General features: G+C 30.9%; 1 protein-coding gene across 4 annotated transcripts in view; it reads right to left on the bottom strand.

Annotated features, from left to right (window-relative positions):
• Nucleotides 1-26,970, bottom strand: part of fra (neogenin protein frazzled) — a 223,663-nt gene that overhangs the window by 39,685 nt on the left and 157,008 nt on the right. For 3 of the 4 annotated variants that reach the window (XM_075362193.1, XM_075362192.1, XM_075362196.1), the window contains 4 exons: nt 18,245-18,355; nt 12,748-12,891; nt 6,607-6,700; nt 5,832-5,929 (listed from right to left, as the gene is read on the bottom strand). In XM_075362193.1, the coding sequence (XP_075218308.1) occupies nt 5,832-5,929; nt 6,607-6,700; nt 12,748-12,891; nt 18,245-18,355 (447 nt within the window). The remainder of the gene's footprint in view (nt 1-5,831; nt 5,930-6,606; nt 6,701-12,747; nt 12,892-18,244; nt 18,356-26,970) is intronic. The other variant, XM_075362195.1, reaches the window with a different exon arrangement.

Below are 26,970 nucleotides of genomic sequence, written 5' to 3'. Positions count from 1 at the left end.
AGTTTTAGGTAATGTTTAGAGGATTGACCTTTTTAAACAGATTCGATACTGTGCCTATTAAGGAAGGCATGATTTTTTGTTTTCAAAACCCCATTTTTCCCACCCTGTGGGCCAATGGTTGGTGATATAAAAAACTTTGCTTAGATAACTTTTAGGCCCTCATCCAAAGATCAGAAGGAACTTTAAATGAATTCGATATTTTACTTAATAAGAAAGTTATAGCGATATTTTGGTTTTTTTTAAAAGCTCCCCATTTCCACCCCCATGGACCGATTTTGGTCGTTAATGAACTTGACTGAGATTTTGGGAGACTTATTTTTAAGGAACAATTTAAGATTATTGGCGTAAAATTACGACAGTTATCGTATCCACAAGAAAGTGAAATATATATATAAATGGATATATATAAACTTTTGAGCTGGCGGTGGTTTTGGGGTCTGGGGGATGTGAAACGCGAAGATATGTCAAAATTTTTCAGAAGTCGAATCATGGTACCTATTACAATAGGTAGCTTTCTTACGAAATCATCTACCTAAAATCATAACAATTAAAAGGAAAAAGAAAAACAACTAGATTAAAAAAAAACTCTTCAACACCAAAAGAAAATATATACACAAAAGATATTAAATTTTGTGTAAAATATTAATACTTCGTAAAAACCGCAGCATCTAGTCTAAAACTTCCTTGTTATTGCTCAGGATTCAATGAATGTTTCTGGGCAATTTAAATTTACAATGCAAGGCCGCATAACATATGCAAACAAGGATGTGGTACACAGTCAAGCAGCAGTTGCGTCGTACGCATAGTGGTACGTTTTCTGCTGACGAGATACCCGTGAGTGAATCTGGTATGTTCTAACTGCAATCAATATAGCACCACTTCCTCATGATGAATTTTTCTGCGTGAGGAGCCCCATGGCAACACAGAATCTTTATTGTGATGGAGTCTGTTATCTACTGTAGCCATACAGTCACCTAGCCTGAAGAGAGTGTTTTATACAATTAATAATGTCAGAAGTAGCAACACGAGTGGTGAAGGGAGATGCGTCTTTAGCAGCGGAATCTGCACATTTATTACCTGGAATTCCCACGTGGCTAGGAATCCAGCAGAAACTGACTTGTGTGTTGCGATGGTTCAACTCAGCACTTGCATTATAGATTTCGATGACAACAGAATGTTGAGTACAACTCTTCCAAAGCTTGGAATGCACTACATGACTCGCTACAAATAAGGATAAGATGGTATTTTGGGTTAATGATATTCAAAGCCATATTTGAGCTGTATTGGTAATGTACAGTTCAGCAGTAAAGACACTTGTAATACCAGGTAGACAAAACATATAGGTTTAACTATAAATGCGCATCCAATGGTATTATTCTGATTTGATCCATCTGCGTATATTACTGCATCTGAATTTGTCTTAGAGAAAATGGTAAAACATTAGACAAAAGGAGCTGTTGATTTTTTATTCTGTATGGTATGGTCAAAATTAAATTCTATAGGGCTGATCGTCCACAGAGGATGTGAACATGGATAAATAGAAAAAAATAATAACACTTGGTACGAATACCCATAGGTGCTGTATAGCATGGATGGTCCTCATACCTCTGTAAATGAGAAATCGCAAGGACTGCATTACAATTTGGGTGATTCGGATGTGCTTTAAGAAGGGAAATGTAGGATACTAAAAGCTAGTCCCATCTATCCCAAAGAGTTGGCTTACCTCAGTTTATAAATATGCTTATGACAGGGCTTGATCTAAAGGTACCTGTAGCACGATGGCGGAAAGCATGATGTACAGCATCCAGCATTTTAAGCATGGTATGACATGCTGAAGAGTAGGCGATACAACCATGATTTAAACGGGAATTAACTAAGGAATAATAAAAACGCAACATACTTGACTGATCAGCTCTCCAATTGGTGTTGCTCAGGACATGCAACATATCTAGAAGTTTGAAACATTTTGTTTTTAATTGTTTGATGTGTTTGAACCACGTAAGATGGCTATTAAAAAATAAACCTAAAAACTTAACATTAGGAGAGATAGCAATTTGCTCTCCATTGAGAAAGACTTGCGGAATAAAAGAGTTTCACAGGTGAGGAAAAGTACACATTTTGTTTTCTCAGTTGAAAAGGTAAAGCCAGTAACCTTGGACCAAGCTTCAAGGCTAGATATAGTGTTCTGTATTAGTCTCTCTGCTGTGGCTGTTGAACGGGATGTAATATATTTAGCAAAATCATCAACAAATAAAGAGCATGAAATAGGTAGTTGAACACATTTAGCAATACATTTCTATAGTAAAAAAGGTGGCACTTAATAAAGTTCCTTGAGGCACTCCATTCTCTACAGTGACACTACACGATAAAAAATCTCCAATACTAACACAGAATGTTCGGTCACTTAAAAAACCCATAATAAAAGCAAGCATATTGCCCTTGACTCCCCATTCTTTAAGGATGTTTAGATTAACACACTGAAAGGTTGTATTGTATGCCTTCCTGATATCAAAGAAGAGTGATGAGGTGCTGGCAGAGTAGGAAAGTGCTTTGAATAGCTACTTCCAGTAACACTAAATGGAAAATTGAAGATTGTCCTTGGTGGAAACCACTGTTCTGGAGATAAAAAAAGGCCATGTCTTTCTAAGTATCATGTAAGCCTTCGGTTCACCATTCTCTCCATCACTCTGGATAAAATGCCTGTCAAGGAGTTAAGGTGGTAGCTTGAAGGGAATGCTTTCTTTACCAGGTTGAAGTACTGGTATGACAATGGCTTCTGACGAGGCGGGTGGGAAGACTTATGCAAAGAATAAACCATTATAAATATATAATAGGTGTTATAGCGCCGAATTAGGAAGGTGCGACAGCACACTGGGATGAATGTTGTCAGATCTAGGTGAGGTGTCACATGAATTTTTTAGTGCATGAGACAACACACTGAATACAAATGAAGCATTTAATTCACCGACCGAATAACCAATGTTTAACAATAATACTTTCATCTGTAATTTGAAACCTCCAGTTGGGTCTTAAACTTTTTTTTGCAGGGCAGATTTGGATGTTTCCATTCCATACTGTTTACTCTCTGGCTTGAAATGATGGATCCATGTTTCATCACCAGTGATGATTCTGTCTAAGATGTCCCGTTCGTTACCATAGCGTTCCAAATGTTTTTGGCAGATCTCCAAGCGCGTTTGTTTATACAATTGTGTGAGTTGTTTTGGAACCCATCTTGCACAGATTTTATGAAACCCAAGTCTGTTGTGGATGATTTTGTAGGCAGAACCGTGACTGATTTGCAGATGATGTGCTACTTCATCAATAGTTACTCGTCTATCTAAGAAAACTATGTCACGTGCTTGCTCAATGTTTTTCTCATTTGTGGTGGTTAATGGTCGTCCGGCTCCTTCATTGTGCATAACATTTGTGCGATCATTTTTGAATTTTTCAATCCATTTATAGACACTCCATTGTAGCAACACACTATTCTCGTATTGTAACAAAGTCTTCAATGAATTTTGGCCCTGATATGTTTTTTGTGATTTCTGGCCACAAAAAAAACGGATCACTGAATGTTGCTCTTCTTTGGTGCCAACAGAAAGCGAAGCAGCCTTTAGTTAATGGCAGGGCAGTGATAATGGAACATTAGGCAGTATAATTTGAATATTAGTCATATTCAAATCTATCTTGTACTATACAGTGCATGGGCTAGAAACTGTGCTTCTTCTTAAACATCAATCCCTTTTTTACACGGCTGCCTAAAAAGGAGTGTAGTTTTTTAGGGTTATGTATGTTTGTTCCACTGCAGCAGCTCAACAGCCAAACGATTTAGACGTATAACTCCCGTGTTGGAATCCTTACGTTACACGGAGTGTCATAGTCTATATAAATATGCATGTTTAATTGCAACTACAAGGCAAAACAAAATTGGATTCTAAGTGGATAATTGATAATATTTTCAGAATTCATTTTTTTGTAACGAAAATAGTTGTGTTTTAAGATCTGCTACGATATTGAATGAATGAATGAATTATGGTAGTAAAATTTATTTTATAATTATTATTCCTGTTGTTATTTATTGTTTACAAACATTTAAGAAAAAATGATGTTCTTATGATGTTTTGGTGGACAGTATGTTCGATCACATAAGCAAGTTCTTTCTTCTTGCTCTTATTTGCTGGTGTTGCTTCTTACTTATTATTTATTACAATTTAAGAAAAAAAAGATCATATGATTTTTTGACAGGCAGTATATATGTTTGATCATGTAAGTATGTTATTAATTGCTAAATATTAACTGATAACTCCTTTCTTTTATTTTATTAATACAACTAATTAAATATATAAACTTAATAAATAATAATAAGTAAATAAAAATCCGAATATAAAATATAAATAAAAATAATCAACACTTAGAAATTAAATTAATAATCAGTAAATTAATTGACAATGTAGAAATTAAATTAATAATCAGTAAATTAATTGACAACGAACTGCTTCTAGTGGGAGAGCCACAGAGGGAGCCGTGTGCAGCCACCTGGTGCACCACCATTGGTTCTCTCTCAGCTACAATTTTGCTGGACTTTTAATGGATTCTGTTGTACTTACCTAGTTGGGTTAACTTCATCACGGCATATGCTATCTTTGATTTACTATTGATATTTTTAGAAAGTATTTCATTAAGGCGTTTCAAGGAAATTCCTTTATACTTGTTTATTGTGATGAAATCTTATGGTTTCTACCTACGGAACTGAGTGCAAATATAATTTGAGATAAAAAAAATTAGTTTCTGTTAATATAATTAAGAAGATTAGGTGTAATCTTTGTTTGAGTTAATTGACAAAATTTTTTCTTTCAACAAAAATGTTTAAACATAGTTGGAGGGGGGGTTACTCTAATATAGGACAAAATTTTCTTATCAATGTAAGACCTGGTGAGAACTTGAACTTAATAATTAGACAATATTAAATGCCTGCAAAATTCTACAACATTAAACAAATATTTTTAAACAAATTAAAACTGTATGAAAATTGATTGGTTACCAATTACTTTATTTAATTAAATACTGCATAATGATGTTTAGTCCTTTATTCTCATACCTTGTTTTCTTTTTTTTAGTTTGATTTATTTATTTTTTTTACTTTTTATAATTGTTTTTATTATTTTAATATGTCTGAAGTATACTTTAAGCAATATGTGTATTACTGTAAATACTGTTCTAATTAGTGATAAAATTCTAATTTATAATATAAGAAAAATTTCATTTTAAATATCACATTTAGTTGCATAATTCAAGACATAAATTTTTAAATAAATAATTTTAAAACATATATAAAAATAAAATATTCAGCCAAATAAATATCACTTTTCTCACCAATCATATTTTAGTTTCATTATAAACCTATGTAAAATTAACCTATGCATAAATCACATACCTAATTTTAGATAAAAAAAATGCTAGTCAAAAAAAGTATATGATTTACACAAGTAAAATAGGTTATTTATAAGTAGGTTTATGTAAGTAAAGATACAGGAAATGTACATAAACATCTAAAAACTGTATGTAGTATATATAAACAATTAAATTACAACACATAATAATATTAAAATTAAAAGAATTATTACTTTCAAAAAGCTGCAATGTGGCCATAAATTCTGCATGCATGTATTACATATTATTACATAAGTGTGTGTACTAACTACTACACGCTATAGAATTAATTATTCAGATAGTCGGAAGACAGAAACATCATCGTGTCAAGGGACCTGCCCCTCAGCAGAGCAAGTGTCATGATTATATAGTAAAATAAAAACAAATATATGTTAACTAACCAACATGTTTCTGCTGTGGAGTAGAAGGAGCCGACTGAGGCGGTGGTGCTGGTACACTAAAACTTTTCAACGGATGCCCTTGTAACCTCTTTCCTTCACTGAAAATTACAATAAAATATTTCAAACAATTTCCACAAATAAGTATAAATAATGATAAATGAGCGAACAATAACAAGAGATTATTTACAGAGAAATGTTTCCCACTGTAGAACAATTCATACCCTCTACAATACCTTTTCTGTACACATTAACATTTAGCCAATAGACTTGAGTCATCTTAAACAAAAACTGAAAGAGGACGTAAAATGAACTAATTATTAAGTCCTGTAACGTATGATGCAGAAAACAAGATCCAGATCAACAATAAAACAGAAGTCACAGGTAGATCTAATAAGCAGGAGGAAAAAACAAAGATAGTTTGGGTACATTAAATAGGTTGATCAAGGGTGAACAGCGTGAATTTAATAGGATAAAAGATTGGGAAAGACCAAGGTAATAGCCACATGTGCGTATTGACTGAACAGTAAGTAAATGTGATGAAGAGGAGTGTAGAGGCAGGAGGAGCTATACAACAGATGAATTAGAATTAGCATGTTAACCACAACTAGGAACCTAAGAGATATGAAAGGTAATGATTAAAATGAGATTTAATTTTTCACAATATCTTTGTAGTTTATCGATTAAAAAAAAAACAAAACATTTTATACCCAAATGACCAAAAATAACTCTTAAACTTTAAATGAATCAGATTTTATTAAATTGTATTTTTTGTTACCTGTAAGTGGCCTGATTAGTACATGGTGGCGGATGGGTCTGAGTAACACTCTCATATCCTCCTATTCCTGACTGTGCGATGTATGGATTGTCAGCTGAAATCAAAATACTTATTATTTACAAACACTGAGTACCTCTGTTATAAGTAAAAATTTGTTTGTCTCTTTCACATCACAAAAATGAAATGAAGTATTCGAGGTGATAGAAAATATTAAAACTAAATTAATGAGAAATACTAATAGTTTGACATTTGATAAAAAAAAGTTTGGGCCCTTTTTTTAAATTGAAATAGTATGCCTTTACTCGTCCATGTTTATGCTGACTCTTTCAAAGTAATCCTCATCAAAAAAATATATATATATATACATCAATGTTTTTTCTAGTCTTCAAGATCTTTTAGTACAATAAAAATAGATACAGTGAAATCTCCACAGAATGGAACCTATAAAAAACATAAACATAAAATGTACGGTTTCCCTAGTCCCTATTTATTTTAATCTCTTCAAAATGGAAAACTCTAATATGGAAATGGAAAAGAAAATGGGTTTTATTTCTAATTTCACTTGTTAAATTTATTCCATAAGACGGAAAGAAAATAAAGGAATGAAATAGCTTGTAATAAAATAAAGTGATAAAAAACCAGATTGTACACAAACCACAATTTATAAAATAATAAATGTAGCAGATAACAATTATTTAGCACAAGATGGTCACAGTCAGATTTATGGCTCCAACTTCTAGCCTATAAGTCAATGGTCATTAATTGAGTAAAGTAGTGGACAACAATTTATGTTAACAATCCATGTGCTGTATTTTGTCAACAAGTTAAATCGTTTCTTAGAATTTCTATACAAATCGATTTAGAATAATTTTATTCAGTGCTGTGAACACAGTGATCGGAAGCAGTAATAGTTCTCATTTTCTTGTGAGCGTTTATTACTGTTCTAGTTTTGCATTTTGATTGTTTAAATTTATTGCTTTAAATATTGTACCTATTTTAGTTTTAATTGCAAGTGTTTCCCTTTTTTCAAATTTTGCTCTTAATTATGTAGAGAAAAAATACTTTACGTTTAAAAGTCAAAATAGGGGTTATTAATTTAATTTCTAAAATGAATGTGAAGAGCTTAGTGAATAAATTTTAAATGTGGAAAAACACCAATTTACAACAGTTAAAAAAATAAAGATAAAATCAAGGAAGAATGGTTGAAGGATGAAAGGAATGCTAATTGTAGACTTCATACTAAAAGCAAAAATGAAGAAATAAATTTCATTTTATTTAAATGTTTAACACATGCAAGATCAAAAATCTTATGACTTCCAGGTCTACTCTGTAACAATAGGTGAAAGAAATTGTAGTTAAGTTAGGAGTTACTATGTTTAGCACTTCTAATGAAAGGCTAGAGAAATTTTGCACAAGACATTCTATTTCTTAAAATCAAATTTCAGATGAAGCTACAGACGTAGACAACGTAACTATCAGTAACTGAAAAAGTACAATTAAGGAAATAACTGCTGCAGGATATGAACCGAAGGATATCAGCAATTGCAATGAAACTGGTTAATTTTTTCGAGCTTCAACAAACACTGTCTCAAAATGAAAAGTGTATTGGAGCAAACAATCTAAAAAAGACTGACTATTTTGATTTGTGATTTTGTAGATGGTACATTACTAAAACCTTTAAAGGTAGATAAATCTTGGAAGCCTCACCATTTCAAAAATGTCACTCATTTACTGCTGGAAAGGCATGCAGCAAATAAGACTTGGATGACATCTAACTTCATTGAAAAATGACTAATTTAAATGAAAAGATTGTTAGTGAAAACAGAAATATTCTACTGCTTTTAGACAATGCATTGCACACCCTCATGAACATTATTCTAAAATAAAACCTGAGTTGTAGTCTATATACAGTAATGTAGTACTACAGCAGTGTAGTAATGTAGTCTATATACAGTACATAAGTTTACAAAATATTCCAAATGTATATCACTGTCTAACTTCATTTTATATTTAATTCATTCCACAACACCTCACTATAAATTAGCTTGATTTTTAATGAAACTCAGCCAGACAGAAACCTCTTAAAAATTGATTTCTTACTTTGTCCAGTCAGAATCCTGCAAATACAACTAGTGTAACTCAGCCAATGAATCAGAAAGTTATTAGAAACTTAAAAATTCATTATTGGAAACACATCTTGCAGGTGCTAGTTGCTAATAAGGATTTGCATTCATCCGTTCAAGAACTGCCACATAAAATTACTGTTTTCATGCGCTAAGGCTCTCTTCTTCATACAAACAAATTATAAGTAGTTGTGTTAAAGATGTGTTTAAAGAAGCTGGTTTCTGCACGGAAACTGAAGATAATGTTTTCGATACTTGTTTCATGAAGTTGAAATTTTATTGCAAGAAAGTGGTAAAACATTATTTCGTTGATGAAAGTATTTTGTCTGAAACTAGTAAGAATAACAAAAGTGCAGAAGAAGGAGAGGAAAATTTTGTTTTGCAGAGCATTTTAGTTTGCATGGCTTGAAGAATTCACGTTTCGTATAAATAGGAATGATTTGCAAAAGAATGTGTTAACTGCTAAAAATATTATTGAAAATGAAAGTTCCAAGAGTAAATTATTAAAGCAGAAATCAGTATTTGATTTTTAAAAAAAAATTATTTTATTTTAGAATCAGTGTTAGTTCATTTTGTGTTTTAGGCATTTAGGTATTTTAGAAATGGAAATGAAAAAACGGAAGAGCCTGTAATAAAATAAAGCGATTAAAAAAAGATTGTAAATAAACCACGATTTGTAAAATAATAAATGCAGTAACTAATTATTTAGCAGATACGCAGTCATATTTACGGCTCCAACTTTCGGCCTGTAAGCTTACGATCATTAATAAAGTATGATAGCGAGCACAGCTTATGTAAACGATTATTGTGCTGTATTTTGACAAAAGTTATTTGTTTGTTAGAATTTTTTTTACATATCGATCATAATAACATTCGATACCGTGAACACTGTGATCGGAAGCAGTAATAGTTTTTATTTTGTCGTGAGCGTTTATTGCTGTTCTAGTTTCGTGTTTTGATTGTATATCCAGTAGTCGATTATTTTAAAAAATGTTAGAAAATTATTTTATTTTAGAATCCGTGATAGTTCATGTGATTTAGGATAGTGTATTTCTTATTTTTTAAGTGTAAATTTCAAGTGAAATATAATAACTTGAAGATAAAAATAAGTGTTTTACATTTGTAAAATATCTGTAAATGAAAATGGTTCTCACTACTGCTCTGGTAAGTCAAAATTTATACAGTAAACAGTATATGTATTCTCTAAAAATAGCTTATTCAGTTTTACAATTTTTAAAAACTAACAAATAATGTAGTTATATACAGTACATAAGTTTACAAAATATTCCAAATGTATATCACTGTCTAACTTCATTTTATATTTAATTCATTCCACAGGACCTCACTATAAATTAGCTCGATTTTTAATACAACTCAGCCAGACAGAAACCTCTTAAAAATTGATTTCTTACTTTGTCGTCAGATTCTGTTTTGGGAAGGTTTTTATTATATTAGAAAAGAAAGTGTTAATGGCTAGGGTTTTTCAGGATAGTGATGTTACTTACATATTTAATGTAGAGCAACTTTTAAATTGAAGCAATCAATTAAAATCAAGCTTCTTTAGAGTTTGACCCTGATGTGAAGGTTTTTACACTTTCATGTATGTTATTCTTACACAAAAGAAGAGTAATTTTTAAACATGGTATGTTATGGACACCGAATTTCAAATAATTACTGTGTTTAAGAAACTGATGAGTTGACCCTCCCCACATTTCTACTAAATGAGAACAAGGGTAAAACTGGAGTTTTTGTAAATATCTCAAAATTTAGTTTTATTGAAAAAGGAGTTGGGACCTTTTCCAAAGCTGATGAAATCACTTTAACTTGAATCTCTTACTTTTTCATTTTACAATTATTGCTGTGAGCAAAATGGAAGTCTTCCAGATGTCACATGAAAATTCACAATTTTTACACCAAAAGTGTCACTTAGCATTTTGTCTTTGTATTTATCCAAAATATAGTGACTGTTAATTTTATGTATCTCTTAATGTGTACAATATTTCAATCCTCTCTTCAACTACCTAGTACTTGAGTGCTCATTCAAGCATGTTAGCACAATAATATTGGGATCACTTAACTACCAACATTTCTATTGTAATTTATTACTTTCTTCACCTTGGGAGTACAGGACCTTGGTAGAAGAGCTTGTGTGCTCCATTGTTCTTGAAAGTTCCATTGAAAATTTAGCTACTTGTAGGACTGTTTGACTGACTGAAGAATAGGAGGTAGATTGAGAAGTACATCACAGAACTATCTATTCCCAATGTTAGGGATGGCTGATGTGTAAGCAGAGGGCATCAAAATACGACAACCCAATGATCATCCAAGTTACATCTTCTTGCCAATCTTCTTATGTTGAATATGAGGAGAAATTGCATCCCATTTGAATTTCTGAAGGAAGAACATGAAAAGTTATGACAATCAGCCAGTCAAAAGGAGACAAAGAAGATGGATGAAACATAAAAGAAATGTAGAATGTAAAGACCCTTCTGTAAGCATGTAAGTTAGAAAATCTAAAATGGCGTAAAGAAGCAAGAATGGATATTACAGGATTAAGTGAAGTAAGATAAGAAGGAAAGGTTGAGGTTAACAGCAATGATATTACAATGTACTATTCACGAAATAAGAAAAATAAGTTGTAGATAAATCAGAAGCTCAAACAGTGAAATCAGATGAAACAGGATGAAGCTTTAAATAGATACAGTAAAAACTTACACAAGTCTTCTGTAGCAAATATTGTAAACTTTTACTTTTTCAGAGTAATTCCCCTTGATTACTACACACTTTTTTCACTGATGTGGAACTTTATTAATTTATTTCAAAGAAGTTTTTTGGTTACTTCTTAAATTGGTTCCACAACTTCATTATCCTCTAAACTATGGTTAAACTATTTGGCCCCTAAAAATTACTTTGGTGGTTCAAATAAATGATAACTAGATGCAAACAAGTTAAGCTCGTATAATGGATGGGGTAGAACCTGATTCAGTCAATAAAACTGCCATTTATAATGCATATGAGGATGAGCATTATAATGGAGGAATGAATGTGCATATGACTGGGTGAAGTGAATCGGTGATTTCATTTATTTTGTACATTTGAGTCAATTAATACTGTTTTTAATAGTAATAACATCCAAATAAGTAATGCCCTTTTAATCCTGGACCTGACGGCCACATTTTGGCACTGAAAAAATTGTTTTTACTTTTCTTGAAGAAGAGTCTCAATGTTTTTATGATAAAATCATTCCATTTAATTCAGGAATAAAATGATGGCTCCATGTCTTATAGAATTAAGAAGTTTATATCTATCTCTTCCAATGATCTGAATTCCACTCACAGTATAAGAAGTCCACTTTGCAAATTTTGTACAGCTACTTTTATAACAGATTACCACAAATATCTGGACATTAATTTCTACTTCATCTGACAGTCCCTCAATGGATATTAGCAGATTGGACCAAAGAACTTCATCTATTATACACAATATGTTGGTTGGGATAACACACATTCCCAGTCGCCAAGGACTTTATTCCTTCAAATTTTCCAAGACTCGTGATAAAGAAATTCATTATTACTTGTGATAAACTTGTTTTTTAAAATTTTACATAAAGTCTCGTAAAAACTGACAATTTTACAAAAATGTCAATTGTTTGAGCTTTCTGAAGACTTAATTATCATCATGAAATTTAATAAAAATTTGTTACATAATATTACTCAGAACTGAAAACATACGTCATTTTGTAGTCGTAATATAAAATTGACAGATAGAAGCCCAAGTAGACAGATTTCTAGGTTTAACTATAGCATTAAAGATGTATTACAGCAAAGAAAGGAAAAAAATTCTCATTTATATTTGAAATACTTCTGTACTTCAGAAGGCTATAACATGTATGCAATAGACCTGAGTACAACAAACATTACCCCGCTCACAAGATCTCCCCCCCCAAAAGGAAAGAAAATGATGGTTACTAATGGTAATATAACAATAAATATATAAACAAAAGTATAATTAAACTCACCAGACTGATCTAAAGTAACATGAGCTCTCGATATGGAATATTGAGTCCTTGGAAACATCGGGCGCAATGAACCAGAATCCACTGAGACTTGAGTACTACTGACCGAAGCACCTGGTCCCCCGACAGAAGTAGCTGTGGCAACAGCTGTAAATAGATTTTTAGTAAAATTTATTAGATTTAAATCTATATTCACACATTTGAACAGTAATTTAAAAATAAATTACTTAATCTTAACCTTAATCAATTAGGAAATTACCATTAATAATAATAACAATAAAAAACAAAACGTGATCACCGACTTCATAACAATGCATAAAACATTTATATTTTCATAAACAGTTTGAGTTATTCCTTTAAAAAAAAGTCTATTGACTTTTTTAGTCTGTTAATGATATGATGTCAAAAACGCATAGAAAATAGAAGCTGTTTTACATTTGGTATTTTACTGGATGTTAGGCTGTCATATTTATTGTAAAGTATGCCAAATCATTAGAGCTTATTATTATTATTTTAGTTTTAGCTTCCTGCTGTGGTCTTTATTATGTTTACAACACACATAAAATATCTCGGGTATAAAAAAAACTAGAAAGCATTACTTTTTATGGGAGGAATATGATATTTGTTCTACACCCAGTCTTTACAGCGAATAGAGTGAAGGTATCACTTTTAGGGCTGAATATCACCTGCACCTTAGTAGGCTCAATGTGCTGTGCTGATTTATAACAGTATATATCTTTCACTTAAACTTTTAGTTCAAGAATTTAATGAAAAAAGGCAATAAAATTTTTGAATAGATTAAGTTCTAATATTTAGGGTAGGATGTGAGTTATAACTATGATAATGTTAAAATTAAACTAAACAAGTTTAGATTGATGTGCAGCATTGTCCATCATTTCAATCTTCAAGACACAGTTGAAAAGTACAAATAAAATTGCACGAGATAATGGCAGTACCTAACATTTTATATGGAGTAAAACATTGGTCGATAATTAAGTGAGATATTAAACAGATTCAGAGTTCAGAAAAGATATTTTTGAGAAATGTAAACATGGATGTACCTTGCAGGACAGATCGACAAACTCTATGCAATAAGAAGTGACTTGAATGCTACTACTACAAAACATTTATATGCGTGAACAATATAGTAAGCGATCATTTTGCAAAAATAGCTGAAGAGTACTGATTGCTGTAAAGGAGCATTTAGAACAGTCATGAAAGAGATGGAGATTATTTCTGGAAACAAAAATATTCTAGCACCTAATCTTTAATGAGAGACAAAAAAAACGAAGTTAAAGTACTGCATTACATATTCCTCAATATGTAATGTACAGTGTCTCCTGTAAAACATGACTAAATCAGACTTACTTTATATTTGCATAAGTAGACTGACATGGGCAGTAATCAGTCTTCTGCAATGTCTTCAGCTTGAAAATAACACATTTAAATTTTCCAGAGTTATCTCAAAATAATAGATTCAATGAATTTGTATATTTTCTATGTTGAGTACAGTTTACCGCTCTTCTTAGCTTCATTCTTTTATTATACGTTGATGGGTTTCAGAATAACTCCAATAAGTATTGACAATGGAGTTATTTAGAAATGTGTCAACATATAATAAAAAAATGAAGCTAAGAAAGATAAATAGCACTTAATATTGAAATTATAGTGTTCTTAGCAGAAAATATAATAATAATTATTATCATAATAACAACAATTTGTATCTTCCTTTCAGATTTAGATAAGCTGACAAATGTGATTTGTACGACAAAACACAATTTCAAAGAGGATTTTATTATACATTGCCAAAAATACAGCAGTTCAATAAATTAATTGCTAAACGTTTTCAGACGGTAGGAATCATAGTAGAACTCGCTTCTTGTGGCAACTTGCATGTCAAAGCACGTGGCTTTTGGCCACGTGGTATCATTGTTGAAGGAAAACATAATATTGCTTTATAGAGCGTCAAGTAAAAGTAGAAAATATAATATAGCCTTAAAAATTATGTTTTTCAGATAATAATATTAAAAATTACAGCTTAATTTTAAGAACCAAGAACTGGAACTTTTTATACGACTTTGAAAGTACATAAATGATATTAGTATACTGTTTTTCAATTTATTCTTTAAAATAAGATCCCTATCACAGGCTTTTCATGTTCAGCAATATACCAATTATATATCATGCCAACTGAATTCAAGACACCTAAAATCTCATTGCAGTATAGTGACAGCTCAGCTCTTTTCCAAGAAGTGTTCCCACCAGTACATTAAAGTTATCTAGATTAATTATATTTTATAAATAGACTGTTTTTTATTTTGTTCAATTATACTATAAGGAAAATTTATCATGATCATATTCACCTGTGAATTTGTTTATGTCATCTAATTATTCACACTTCTATTTATTTAGCATAACAGCATTTTATCAACATATACGTACTAATATATTAATTTGTGACAGCTGTAAAATACTCAATCAGGTAAAAAGTAGATGATACAGGAATGATTGTCCATAAAAACTGTGAATTTGTCTTATACAGGCTCAAAATCTAATACATTATACAGATGTCTCACAAAAAACAAAAAGAATATCAGGGCATGTTTTACAAGTGGAAAAAAAAAATCATATAAACATGGGTCCATGCTTCGTTTTCAAGTTATAGCATGTAAAAAAAATTTTGCCCTGATTTATTTGCCTAGAGTAAAATGAAGCCAGTGAAATTCTTAGAACTCTAATTAAACGGTAATTTTGATTTTTTCATGTTTTTGACCTGAGAATTGAGTAAAACAGGGTTCAGAACTTCATCTGTAGTAATTTTTTAATTTAGAAAATTATTGTGAAACAATAAATCAATGTTCAAAAACACTCTTCTTTTTTTTAGGTTTGATGTACAATAATTTCACTAAATTTCCAATAAACAAATAAAATTTTGCAATGAAATTTGTAGAGAATTCTATTCTGAGAAAATCAATGTAAATAATGTCAACTGAACATGAAGAAGAATTTAAGAAATTTAACTTTCATTAAAAATAAAAGCGAAACATAAGACTGAAAGATGACAGAAAAATACTTTATAATTTTAAATCTAAAGATTCATTTCGATATTGTAAGATGTCTAGAAAGAAAATCAAATATTAAAAATAAAGAAGAAAATTAAATAAAAATAACTTCATTATTTAGAAATAGTTTTGAAAAAATATATTTTTTATTCTAATTTTGAAAACTGGTAAAATGATCAAAAACTGTTTGATAATTGAAATTCCTATATTGCATTTAAATAGTTTTATGGGCTTTCAAGATTGAAGAAAATTACGGTGTTGAGTGTTCCTTTCTGAATATGACTTATCAGTTTTAAAATAAAGAATATGCAGATATAATTTTTGTTTACGGGTTTTGTAATGGAATACATTATGAATATAAAAAAAAATTCCCTAATAGAAGAATTTAAAATCAGAAAATCTTTGCGTCAATATTTTTGTGTTTACACACAACCAATTACTTTACATGTTAGTATTCTGACGAATGCCAAGAACATCCTGCCAATGAAGAGCAGAACATAATTTGACAAGTTCAATGTAGGCTGTGGCTCAGTACTAGATGGATCTCAAATCACACTGAGTTATTCTCAGTACAGTGTGGCAAATATTTCATAAGAAAAGTTCTACCTGTATTACTGATTAGAGATTCAAAATTTACTATCTGGGACATTCTGCTGCATCTAAATTTCTGTTACTGACTTCAAGACAATCTTCACAAAGTAAGTTCTATTTTATTCAAGAGATGGAACTAGTAGTTCACAAAATAATCATCACTGGAGTTTGAAAAATCTACATGTGACAGAGCAGAAAGGGTGTGGGATATCATTGACAAGCATATTATTAGGTAATTTTTTTAAAGATTGCCGTGTGGGAAATGTGTATTGAAATGTTTTAGAAAATAATTTACCTCCTCTTCTAGAAGATATTCCACTACCAATGACACAAAAAGTGATTTTTCAACATGTCAATGTCCCTCTTCATTTTTTTTTTTTTTTTAAGTTAGGAATCATTTGAATATAAGATTTAAAAACAACTGTATTAAGCAAGGTGGACCAATTAATTGGCCAAAAAATCAGGGCAAAATTTTTCACAAGCTATAACTAAAAAACGAAATACTGGACCCATATTTGTATGAGCTTAATTTCTTTATTTTCATTTGTAGAACTCCTAAGATAACATAAAACCAGTTATAGTAACTCAACACATCAAAAAATGTTACTAACAGCAATGAATAATTATATATTATTTATTGGTTATCAAACAAACTCTATATATATAAAAATAATAAATTCATAAAAAAAACATATAAAACAAACTCTTTTGTTTAGTGGATATTTGATTCAGAACACCCATTATTAAACTACCTGAAACTTTGATGTTTGCGTATCAGAATTTCACAAATCATCTTACTAATACTTATACTAATATGAAACTGGCCAATTCAAAATTAATTCTAGTTATAATTTTGAACATAATTTATCATTATAACAATTAACATTTTTAATAGTTCTTTATTAAATAGTTGACGGATTGGTAATATTGTAATGGATCCATTGAAGTATTTTTGTGGAGAGGCCTTTAATAATAGTTTCTCATACCTGTATCCAGAATAAAACATAAATTGCAAACCTCCTGAACAGTTTTCTGAACAAAGTCACTGCACTCGGCTTTCTGTGGGAAAAGTTTGTTCCCATTGCAATCATGATGTCATACTATGATAAAATTTTATTTTTAGCAAGAATGTGAAATAAGAATTGAATTATGCCAGATTATCCACCATCAGTCTTCTCTGAATAAGTCAATCTAACCTCGCATTTTCAAATCGTCCATCGACGTAATACAAAATTTATAAAATAAAAAGTATACAATACAAATAAATAACTTAATTAAGCCCTATGAGCCTATTTTAGTCAAAATTTATACTGGTTACAATGGTTCAATTAATTACCTGAAAACTCTTATTGTGATACATAAAAAAACATCTAAAAAGAAAGTATTTAAAATTTTTATTATAAGTATCGTTTACTGTAAATATATTTAATTTTGCTCATGTGTTAATCAGATTTAACCAAGGCATCTCTAAACAAGATGAGATAATTTGAAGGTGTGGCTAGTAAAGCAAAATAAAACATGCCCAACTCATTATGCAGTTGAAAAATTAAACACACACACATATTAATTTATCATATTTTGCCTCCTATATTAATAAAATTAAGACATAAAAACCCGTTAAATATACAGAAAATAATGACATAGATCTTGGTATTAAAACATATATTCTTTGGCAAAACAGTTTGCGCTTCATAATTAGCTTTGCATGATCTATCACTTAAAATTATACAACTACAATGTTAAAAAGTGATTAAAAAAATAAATTCAAACAAGTTATTATGTCAGCTTATAAGAATGAGTCAAATTAAGAATACAACACAAAAAAATGTAATTATTTAAACACTTACGTTCTCTTAGCGGCTGACTCTCAACAGGTAGCATTATTGGCTTAGGTTTTACAACACGACGTGTAGTCGATGTCTTTTCTTCTGGCTGAAGAAGAGGCTGGGATGCACTGCCTGATCACAACACATCGAACAAACATTCGCTCAAGCATAAAACAAACAATAAGCTGCATGCTCAAATATAATTTTTTTTTTCCATGCGCTCCAAAAAATAAGTTATTTTAAACTGATACATAAAAATTTTAATTTTACATATCTCAATACTTTTAAATTTAAATTCTTATTATTTTTTTTATTATTATATGAAATCATACTCTTTAATTTTCTTTCATTTTAACAGTCGTTACAGAGGTAGCTGAAATGGAGTATAAAAACCAAGCACATCTGCACAGGTAGTATGTCCAGCCGCCCATCAAAAATAAGTAGCACTACTCGATACTATTTTTCTTGATCTACTAAATATTCACTAATAATACACTAAATGACATACAAAAACATAAAAATTAAAAACAGAAGAATCTTAGTATTATACAGTTATATTAAAGATTAGGTGAAACAATGTACACTTTTACTATCAGCATAGAACAAAAAGAAACTAGCTCCTATCTTCCTAGCTCTTGGCCTCAATTCTACAAGCAGATTCTAATCTAAATAAATGCTGAGCTGTTGATCGATCTAAAGATGTAACACACACTTACTTGCTAAATGAACAAGACGTGGAGCTGCTAACAGACCCCAAAATAAGAAAGCAGTAAAATAAATTGTTAAAACTAATCAGTTTTCAATTAAAAGGAATGTTTTTCTAATACTGCCTGAAAGAGGCTCCATATCAGGCACATACTGATCAGTAGATTAAGTACTGTGGGATGAAATACTACGTACACATTTATTGTTCATACATTTGTTATATTTTCAGATACGTATAATGAAATGTCCAACTCTCTAATTAATTACAAGAGATAAGAATTTGAAGTTTCTCTCTTCAGGACTCATTAATAATGTAGTGTTTTAATGTCAGTAACATTGTTTACATGTTCTGTCATCCTTCAAATGCCAAGAATTCATTTGAAGTAGAATTCAAAAACCTTTTTTTGAATAGTATTTAATATTTCTTTTACAGAAGAGATTAATTTAGAACTGAACTTTTCCAAGGTATTCAATTTCATACTATGAATTCTAGTATTGTGGCATTAAAAAATGGCACTCATGTTTAAACTATTGTCTTCCTAGGAAAAATATATATTTGAAAAGAAATCATTAAAATCTGGAATTATTTCTATATTGAAAACAGTTAATTACCTCTTACTTATCCTCAGTTCAATAATAATAGTCGGCATGAAAAGGAAGTCAGTTTTAAAAATAATTTTTTTTAAACATTCTAAAACAGGTAGCGGCTAGCATTAGAAAATTTATCGGCTTGTTTATCAAAGTGTTCCTTTTGGTATGACAAAGTTTCAATCTGATCAAATGATTTTTAAGTTAGTCGGTCTGACTTAGTGATTCCCACATGACCTGATTTTATATTATTTATTAATAATAAATTATTAGTTTATTACGAGAAAGAAAGTTAGGTAAAGATTAGAATACATAAAATAAATAACTGATGATGAAGATGTAATAAATATGCTGCAATTCAAACATTGATAAGGAATGGATAAATGTATCAAACACATTAGTAAATTATGATTAAAAAAGATTACAACTTTGAATGCTTACAAAAGATCAGCGAAGGAGTTAACTTTCACAACAATGAGGAGTTAATATTAATTTGTGCTTTATATGTTTTTAAAATACTTATGGTTTTAAAACTCAACTCTACTGTTTCATGTTGCTTTTGACAAAAACAAAATTGAAATATATGTATTTTTTATAAGTAAATTTCTGTTCTTCAGAGTAGTAAAATTAATGAATACATAAAAAACAGACATTAATACAATAATATGTATAATAATTTTGTGCGCACACACACATACACTAAATGCAAATAATTTATGCTCAAACTCTAACAAAATTTTATTTTTTTGCTTGAAAAGATTGTCATGATTTATAAACTGGTTGATATTATTATATTTGGCATCGTAACTTATGAAAATACTTGTTTAGTCATTATAAAAGTTATGACGTAAACTTTTGGGTAATTTTATAAGAAAGCTACCTATTGTAATGGGTAGCATGATTCGACTTCTGGAAAATTTTGACATATCTTCTGTTTCACATCCCTCAGACCCAAAAACCACCGTCAGTTCAAAAGTTTTTATACAAGGTGTGATCAAAAAATACAATGAATTTTTATAGCGGTAACTTCCAACGCTACATCCATATGCTGTAATTTGTCCAATAGCGTGATCAATTGAGACAGGCAGGGACAAGTTGTAATACGTTCGAGCTTGCCAGTCAGCTGCCAGAGCCGCTAGAGTGAGGTTGTGTTTATCGTGTCTGTCGCACAACATGGATTTTGAACAACGCATTAACATTAAGTTTTGTTTTAAGTTGCAAAAGAGTGCCAAAGAAGGTCATGAAATGTTAGAATAGGTGTACGGCAATAATGTGGTAACTTTGGAGACTGTGTACAAGTGGTATGACCGATTTAAAAACGGAAATGAGTCTGTTGAAGACGAGCAGTGTGCGGAATGTTCAATAACCCCAAAAACAGTTGAAAATGTGCAAAAGGTGGAAATAGTGGTTTGTTCAAACAGGCTATTAACAGCTATTCGAGAGCTATCGGAAGACCTTAACATATTGTACGGATCCGTTCAAAGCATTTTGTGAAACGACGTATGAAGAAAGCGACTAGAAAAATGGACCAATGGCTTCCTTCTTCACCACGACAATGCGCCGTGTCACACCTCGCTTCTCATTCGTGAGTTTTTGGCTGAAAAAAGTGTTCCTGTCTGTCCACATCCACCATACTCACCGGATTTGGCACCATGTGACTTTTGGCTCTTCCCAAAAATTAAAACTGTGCTTAAAGGAAAACATTTTGACACCATTGCTGACATTGAGAGAGCCACGACCGAGCAGCTGAAAGCCCTTCCGAAAGATGCCTTCCAGAAATGACTCCAGTCATGGAGTCAACGTTGGGATAAGTGCATTGCTAGCCAAGGACAGTACTTTGAAGGAGATTAAATCGAATTCTATGTAACCTTATTACTTCTTTTAATAAAAAATTATTCATCGTATTTTTTGATTACACCTTGTATATACACATTTATACATATATTTCACTTTCTTGTGGACACGATAACTGCCACAATTTTCCGCCAATCACTTTTGAATTGGTACATAAAATATAACGACCAAAAATCTCCGTTGAGTTCATTAATGGGCAAAATAGGACCAGGGGGATGAAAATGGGAGGGTTTTATAAAAAAAAAACAACAAAATATCACTATAACTTTCCTATTAAGTAAAATACCGAATTCGTTTAAAGTTCCTACTATAGTGGTTGTAATGGAGTATCAACAACACAAAGATTTAGCAGAGAATAATGATAATGTAAGGGTTGATCCAAAATATGAAGCTTTGTGTTTGTCTGGTGTACCACATTTACGAACATGAGTGGATCTCGGTGACCTTGTATGGATTATGTATGGTGACTTGAAAGTAACTGCTCTATTGCTAGGTTTTCAACTTGGATTCCAAACACTGTATTTTTGTTTGCAAGTGAGACAACAGAGACTGAAAAAATCATTACAGAAAGGATGGCAAAACTGAACAGCATTAATTCCAGGAAAGAATAATGATAATGTTAATGCACCACTGGTTGATTCAAAAAAAGTTTATTTACCTCCACTCCATATAAAGCTGGGGCTTATGAAAAACTTTGTGAAAGCAATGGATCGAAGTCAGCTTGGATCGCTTACTTAAAAAATAAGTTTCCAAAAATCAGTGAAGCAAATTTAAAGAAGGAATCTTTGTAGGATCTCAAACTATGAGATTTATTTATAGATGACAACTTCGAAAGTACATTAAACGTGGTGGAGAAACTGCATGGAAATCTTTTAAGAGCATCTGCCAGAACTTCTTAGGAAACCATAATCTGAAAATTGCAAGGATACAGTGGATGATCTTTTTCACTTCTTGGACTCTCACTTGGATTCGGTCAGAGGGGGGGGAGAAGGGTTCCTGATGGTTCCATCAGAATATTTTGGATATGGAAAAGCAGTACCTGGGCAAGTGGGGTTCGAGCATGCTCAGACCCCTCCATGTTCATGGATATCATGAACATGCATGTCATAGACGACATGCAAAATATCATAGAAAATCAAACATTACTAAATTTTAGTTAAGATTATATTATACTAAGAATGCATTTTCAATATGTAATGTTGTAAAATTAAAATACTTTTCTCTAAAAATTCTTACGTGATAAATTAATTCTGAAAAAATGAATTCACTGCATAAAATGCTACTATATTCACCCATTTTCACTTCTGGGAAAAAAATAAATCAAATTTTGTATACCAGTGAAATTAGACAATTAGAAACCACCCAGCAAATGACGTTTTGGACTATTACTGCAGAATCTTCTAATCTTGTTAAAAAAACTGTATTGTGATATAAACAGATCAGTGTCTATATAGAAGGTTATTAACATAAGTAACATAAGATTTTAACTGGTTCTAAACAGCAATTTCAAAATTACTTAAACTTTTTTTGTTAGTTTTTAATTTACACTTCTTGGTGTAGGATTAAATTAAATGCCTAGACTACAGAAAACAAGAAATTTTTCTTGCATCTGGGCTATTAACATGATTTCTAAAATTGGGGAGTAGCTGTGTCAATACAAAATATTTTCCTAAACTGTACTTTAGATTAATATATTAAATTTTTATAAGGTCAGTCTGAAAGTTATAATTGATAAGGTACGGTGAAAATTATTCATTAATTTGTTTTTAAAGCATATTCATCACTATAGTTTTTTTCACGTACAGAAACTTTTTTGTGGAGGGGAATATTAACGGAAAACTTAAGGCAGCTGGGAAACACTCTATTATTAAATATTCATTAACTAAATTTATAGGTGACTGACAAAAACAACAATAGTTTCCTTTAAAATTGAAACAGGGATTTTAATATTATAGACTGAATATTTATTATTTTTTATATTTCAAATTCAAGTTTTAACTTCTTGGCAACATGCAAGAAAAAATTTAATTTTGTCTTATGTCTGTTCCATAAACATCACATAAAAAAAAAATTGAGAAATTCATGTATTTATATAATGATAAGTGATCTACACAGACAGCTTAAATGCAGTAATACAGGCTGATTCATGTAGTGTTACCAGCACTTTCTGAGCTCGTTCTACTAGAAAAAATAATGAAAAAAGTTCATATAAGCATGGGTTTTGAAAAGCTCTGTTGATGAGTTATGGCTAGTGAAATTTTTTGCTCTGATTCCTGGGCCAAGAGTGAAATAAAACCATAGTGAAATTCTAGGAACCAAAATTACAGAGTAACTTGACTGTTTCTTATGGTTTTTGACTTGATAGATTGAATAAATCAGGTTCCAGAGCCGCCATATGTCCAGTAATTTTCATAATATCTAATATAAAACACAAACATTTGTTGTCTAAAAACACATTTTTTAATGCTTGTATCACAAAATATCTATTAAATGACTAATAAATGAGTAAAATTTATTAACAAAACTTGTAGAGAATTTAATTCTGAAAAAAATTGAAGTAAAATAGTCCAATAAACAACAAATAAAAGTTCAAAAAATTTGATTTTTTTTATCAACACTTACTATATGAAAACGAAGGGATTACATGTATGTTTGCTTTCTTACAAAATGCAATATACAAAAAATAATATTATATTAACAAAAAAATTACTAATGTTATCTATACAAATAAAAATGTAAAAGTTTGTTGGTTCAAAATCTTAAATCTCCGAAAGTTCTGCACCGATTGCTTTGAAATTTTGACACAATGTTGCATTCAAAAACGTGCATGTTTTTATATATCTAGTATTTATATACCTAAAATGTCACACCTGTGACAGGTAAAAACATCCTTTTTTTTGAAAAACAGTGCAATCTGTTGGATGTAAAAGCAACACATACTATACTAAATATTTTACGATTCCATTTTAATGTTTTTGATATGTGTGTCTGCTATAGACTAAAAAACTACTGGACCGATTTACGTGCGGGGAAAAATTGGAAAAGGGAAGAAGGGGAAAATGGAAAAATAAAAAAAGGAAAGGAAAGGGGAAAGGTTAAATTTTATGAATTTCTGAATGTTCATTTTGTTAATGTTTTATCAAAATTTCAATTGTGTTTATTTAATCTATATATACTCAAATCTAGCAATAGCAAAGCATTGCCGGGTCTACTAGGTCAGGCAATAAAGTTTATGTGTCTTTCTCTAATTCACTGTCAAATTGAAAATCTGAGAAATTATGATTTCATAAGTTGGTAACACAGTATCAGCTGGCCAACTGGCCAGCCATTTCATGTCATCAGTGCATTGCATGTTCTGCATTACTGCAGTGAATTGTTGTCAGTACAGTGCAGTTTAATTAAGCGGGTGTTTGTTTTAACTGGTGTCATAATGCAGCAATGCCTTTGTTATTTACAACTAAGGAAAACTCTGACATAGTATTTATAAGACATTTTCCTAACCATGGAGTTCCAAATCCTAAACAATTAGTGGGACATTCAAGAATATGCTACAAGAAACAGATACACCCAATTTTAGTACTCACTGCGACCATTTTGCCCATCACGATGCTGATATTGATGAAACCATTTTTGAGGCTTCTCAGTGCTGTCTGGATATTAGTAGATAACGCCTTTCCCGGCAGTTTGTGGTTTTCCAGTTTATGGTGTGCAGGACACTTTGTAACAAGCTGGATCCTTGTGATAATCAATAAGTACAAAATTCTACACTAAGGGAGTTGGATGAAAAGTATTGTGTACAAGAAAAAGTTCAAATGTGTGAAGAGCTGGTTGCTTGTTTTACAGATGCTGCTGCACATATTAAGGAAATTTGTGCAGAATTGCAGAGAGCAATGCTAGCAATCCGAAAGCGTGCAGCCAAATGTATAGAAGTATAAGAACAGATTTTTGAAAATTTACTATAAATCTTTATTAAATGTATCAATTACATTTTTTTTTTAACACTGTTTCAATATTATGTTAACTTCATTTTCTGTAGTTGATAAAATTTAAAAGTTCTCATGTGATAAGTGTCAGTAATAAAATCAAATTTCTTGAATTTGTACTTGTTTTTTATTGGCTACTTTCATCAATTTTCTCAAAATTAAATTCTCTACAAGTTTTGATAATAAATTTTACGGATTTATTAGTTATTTAACAAAATTGTTGTATTACAAACATAAAAAAAATGTGTTTTTTGACAACAAATGTTTCTGTTTTACGTCAGATATTATGAAAACAACTGGAAATATGGCTCTGGAACCTGTTTCATTCAATCTATCAGGTCAAAAACCATAAGGAACAATCAAGTTTACTTCTTTATTTGAGTTCCTAGAATTTCACTATGGTTTTTTATTTCATTTTTTGCCCAGGAATCAGGGCACTTGCTAATGGAAGGTATCTGGACCCGTGTTTGTATGAACTTTTTTCACTACTTTCGATAGCAGAATAAGCTCAGAAAGCTTCTTCGGATTGCTTCATACAAACAGCATACAGCTTTCAGGCAGTACTCCTTATTGACTCTATGACCTGGTGCAAGAACTCATGATACACAAACCATTTAAATTGAAGAATACAATGATCAAAACCTTCAATTTCGATAAAATTGACGAGCTTTTTTTCAGCCTTGGCTCTTCAGGAAGCTTCCATTGGGATGACTGGGCCTTAGTTTCGATGTCATACCCATACAGCCATGTTTTATCACCAGTTATAACCTGTTTGAGCAGTTCTGGATCATCATTCACATCATTCAGTAACTCCTGAGCAATGTTCATTTGGCATTGCTTTTGGTCAAAATTTTGTTAACAAATTTTGCTGCCACATGTTTCATGTCCAAAATATCTGAAAAAATTGCTTGGCATGAGCCAAATAATATGCCAACACTATCAGCAACCTCTCTGATAGTGATTTGGCAATTGTCCATAATCATTTTTTTCACTTTTTTGATGCTGTCATTGGTTGTTGATGTGCTGGGATGTTCAGGGCACTTATCATCTTCATGCCCTTCTTGTAAACGCTTATTTTATTAACAGAATTGCCAAGAGCCACATTCAATATTTCCAATGTGGTGCTGCACTTTATTGCATTCTAAAAGAAAAATTTAATGCAAATTCTTTGTTTCATTTTTTCCACAAGTTAAAAATCACCAACCATATGAAAACACGTAACCTTTTCGAAAGCAAAATATAAATTAAGCATCTAATATGGCTACCAATGTAAATATACATTAGAGACAAGTGCACTAACACAACAAAAAAAATTGTTACAATAGGACTTATACAGAATGGAAAATTTAAAACTTCCGCATATTTTTTGAACAAACCTAATATATTCTATATTTATGAAAAAGTGAAATATGATATGCATTTAATAAGTGAAAATATTAACAATACAATTACATTAACACATTATAGATACACATCATGCTCACTTTGGATGATCAAAATTTTGCCCATTTAACATAAATGGGCAAAAGGTTTTACAAGCTGCATACATAAATGAAAAATAAGGCTCTTCACAGAAAATAAGTGCATCCAAAGAGATACGACATGCACTAACTATCA

The sequence above is a fragment of the Lycorma delicatula genome, chromosome 4 (assembly GCF_047948215.1).
Source record: "Lycorma delicatula isolate Av1 chromosome 4, ASM4794821v1, whole genome shotgun sequence".
NCBI classification, from domain to species: domain Eukaryota; kingdom Metazoa; phylum Arthropoda; class Insecta; order Hemiptera; family Fulgoridae; genus Lycorma; species Lycorma delicatula.
Note: the sequence above shows the minus strand (reverse complement) of the source record. Positions and strands in the feature narration are given on the sequence as shown.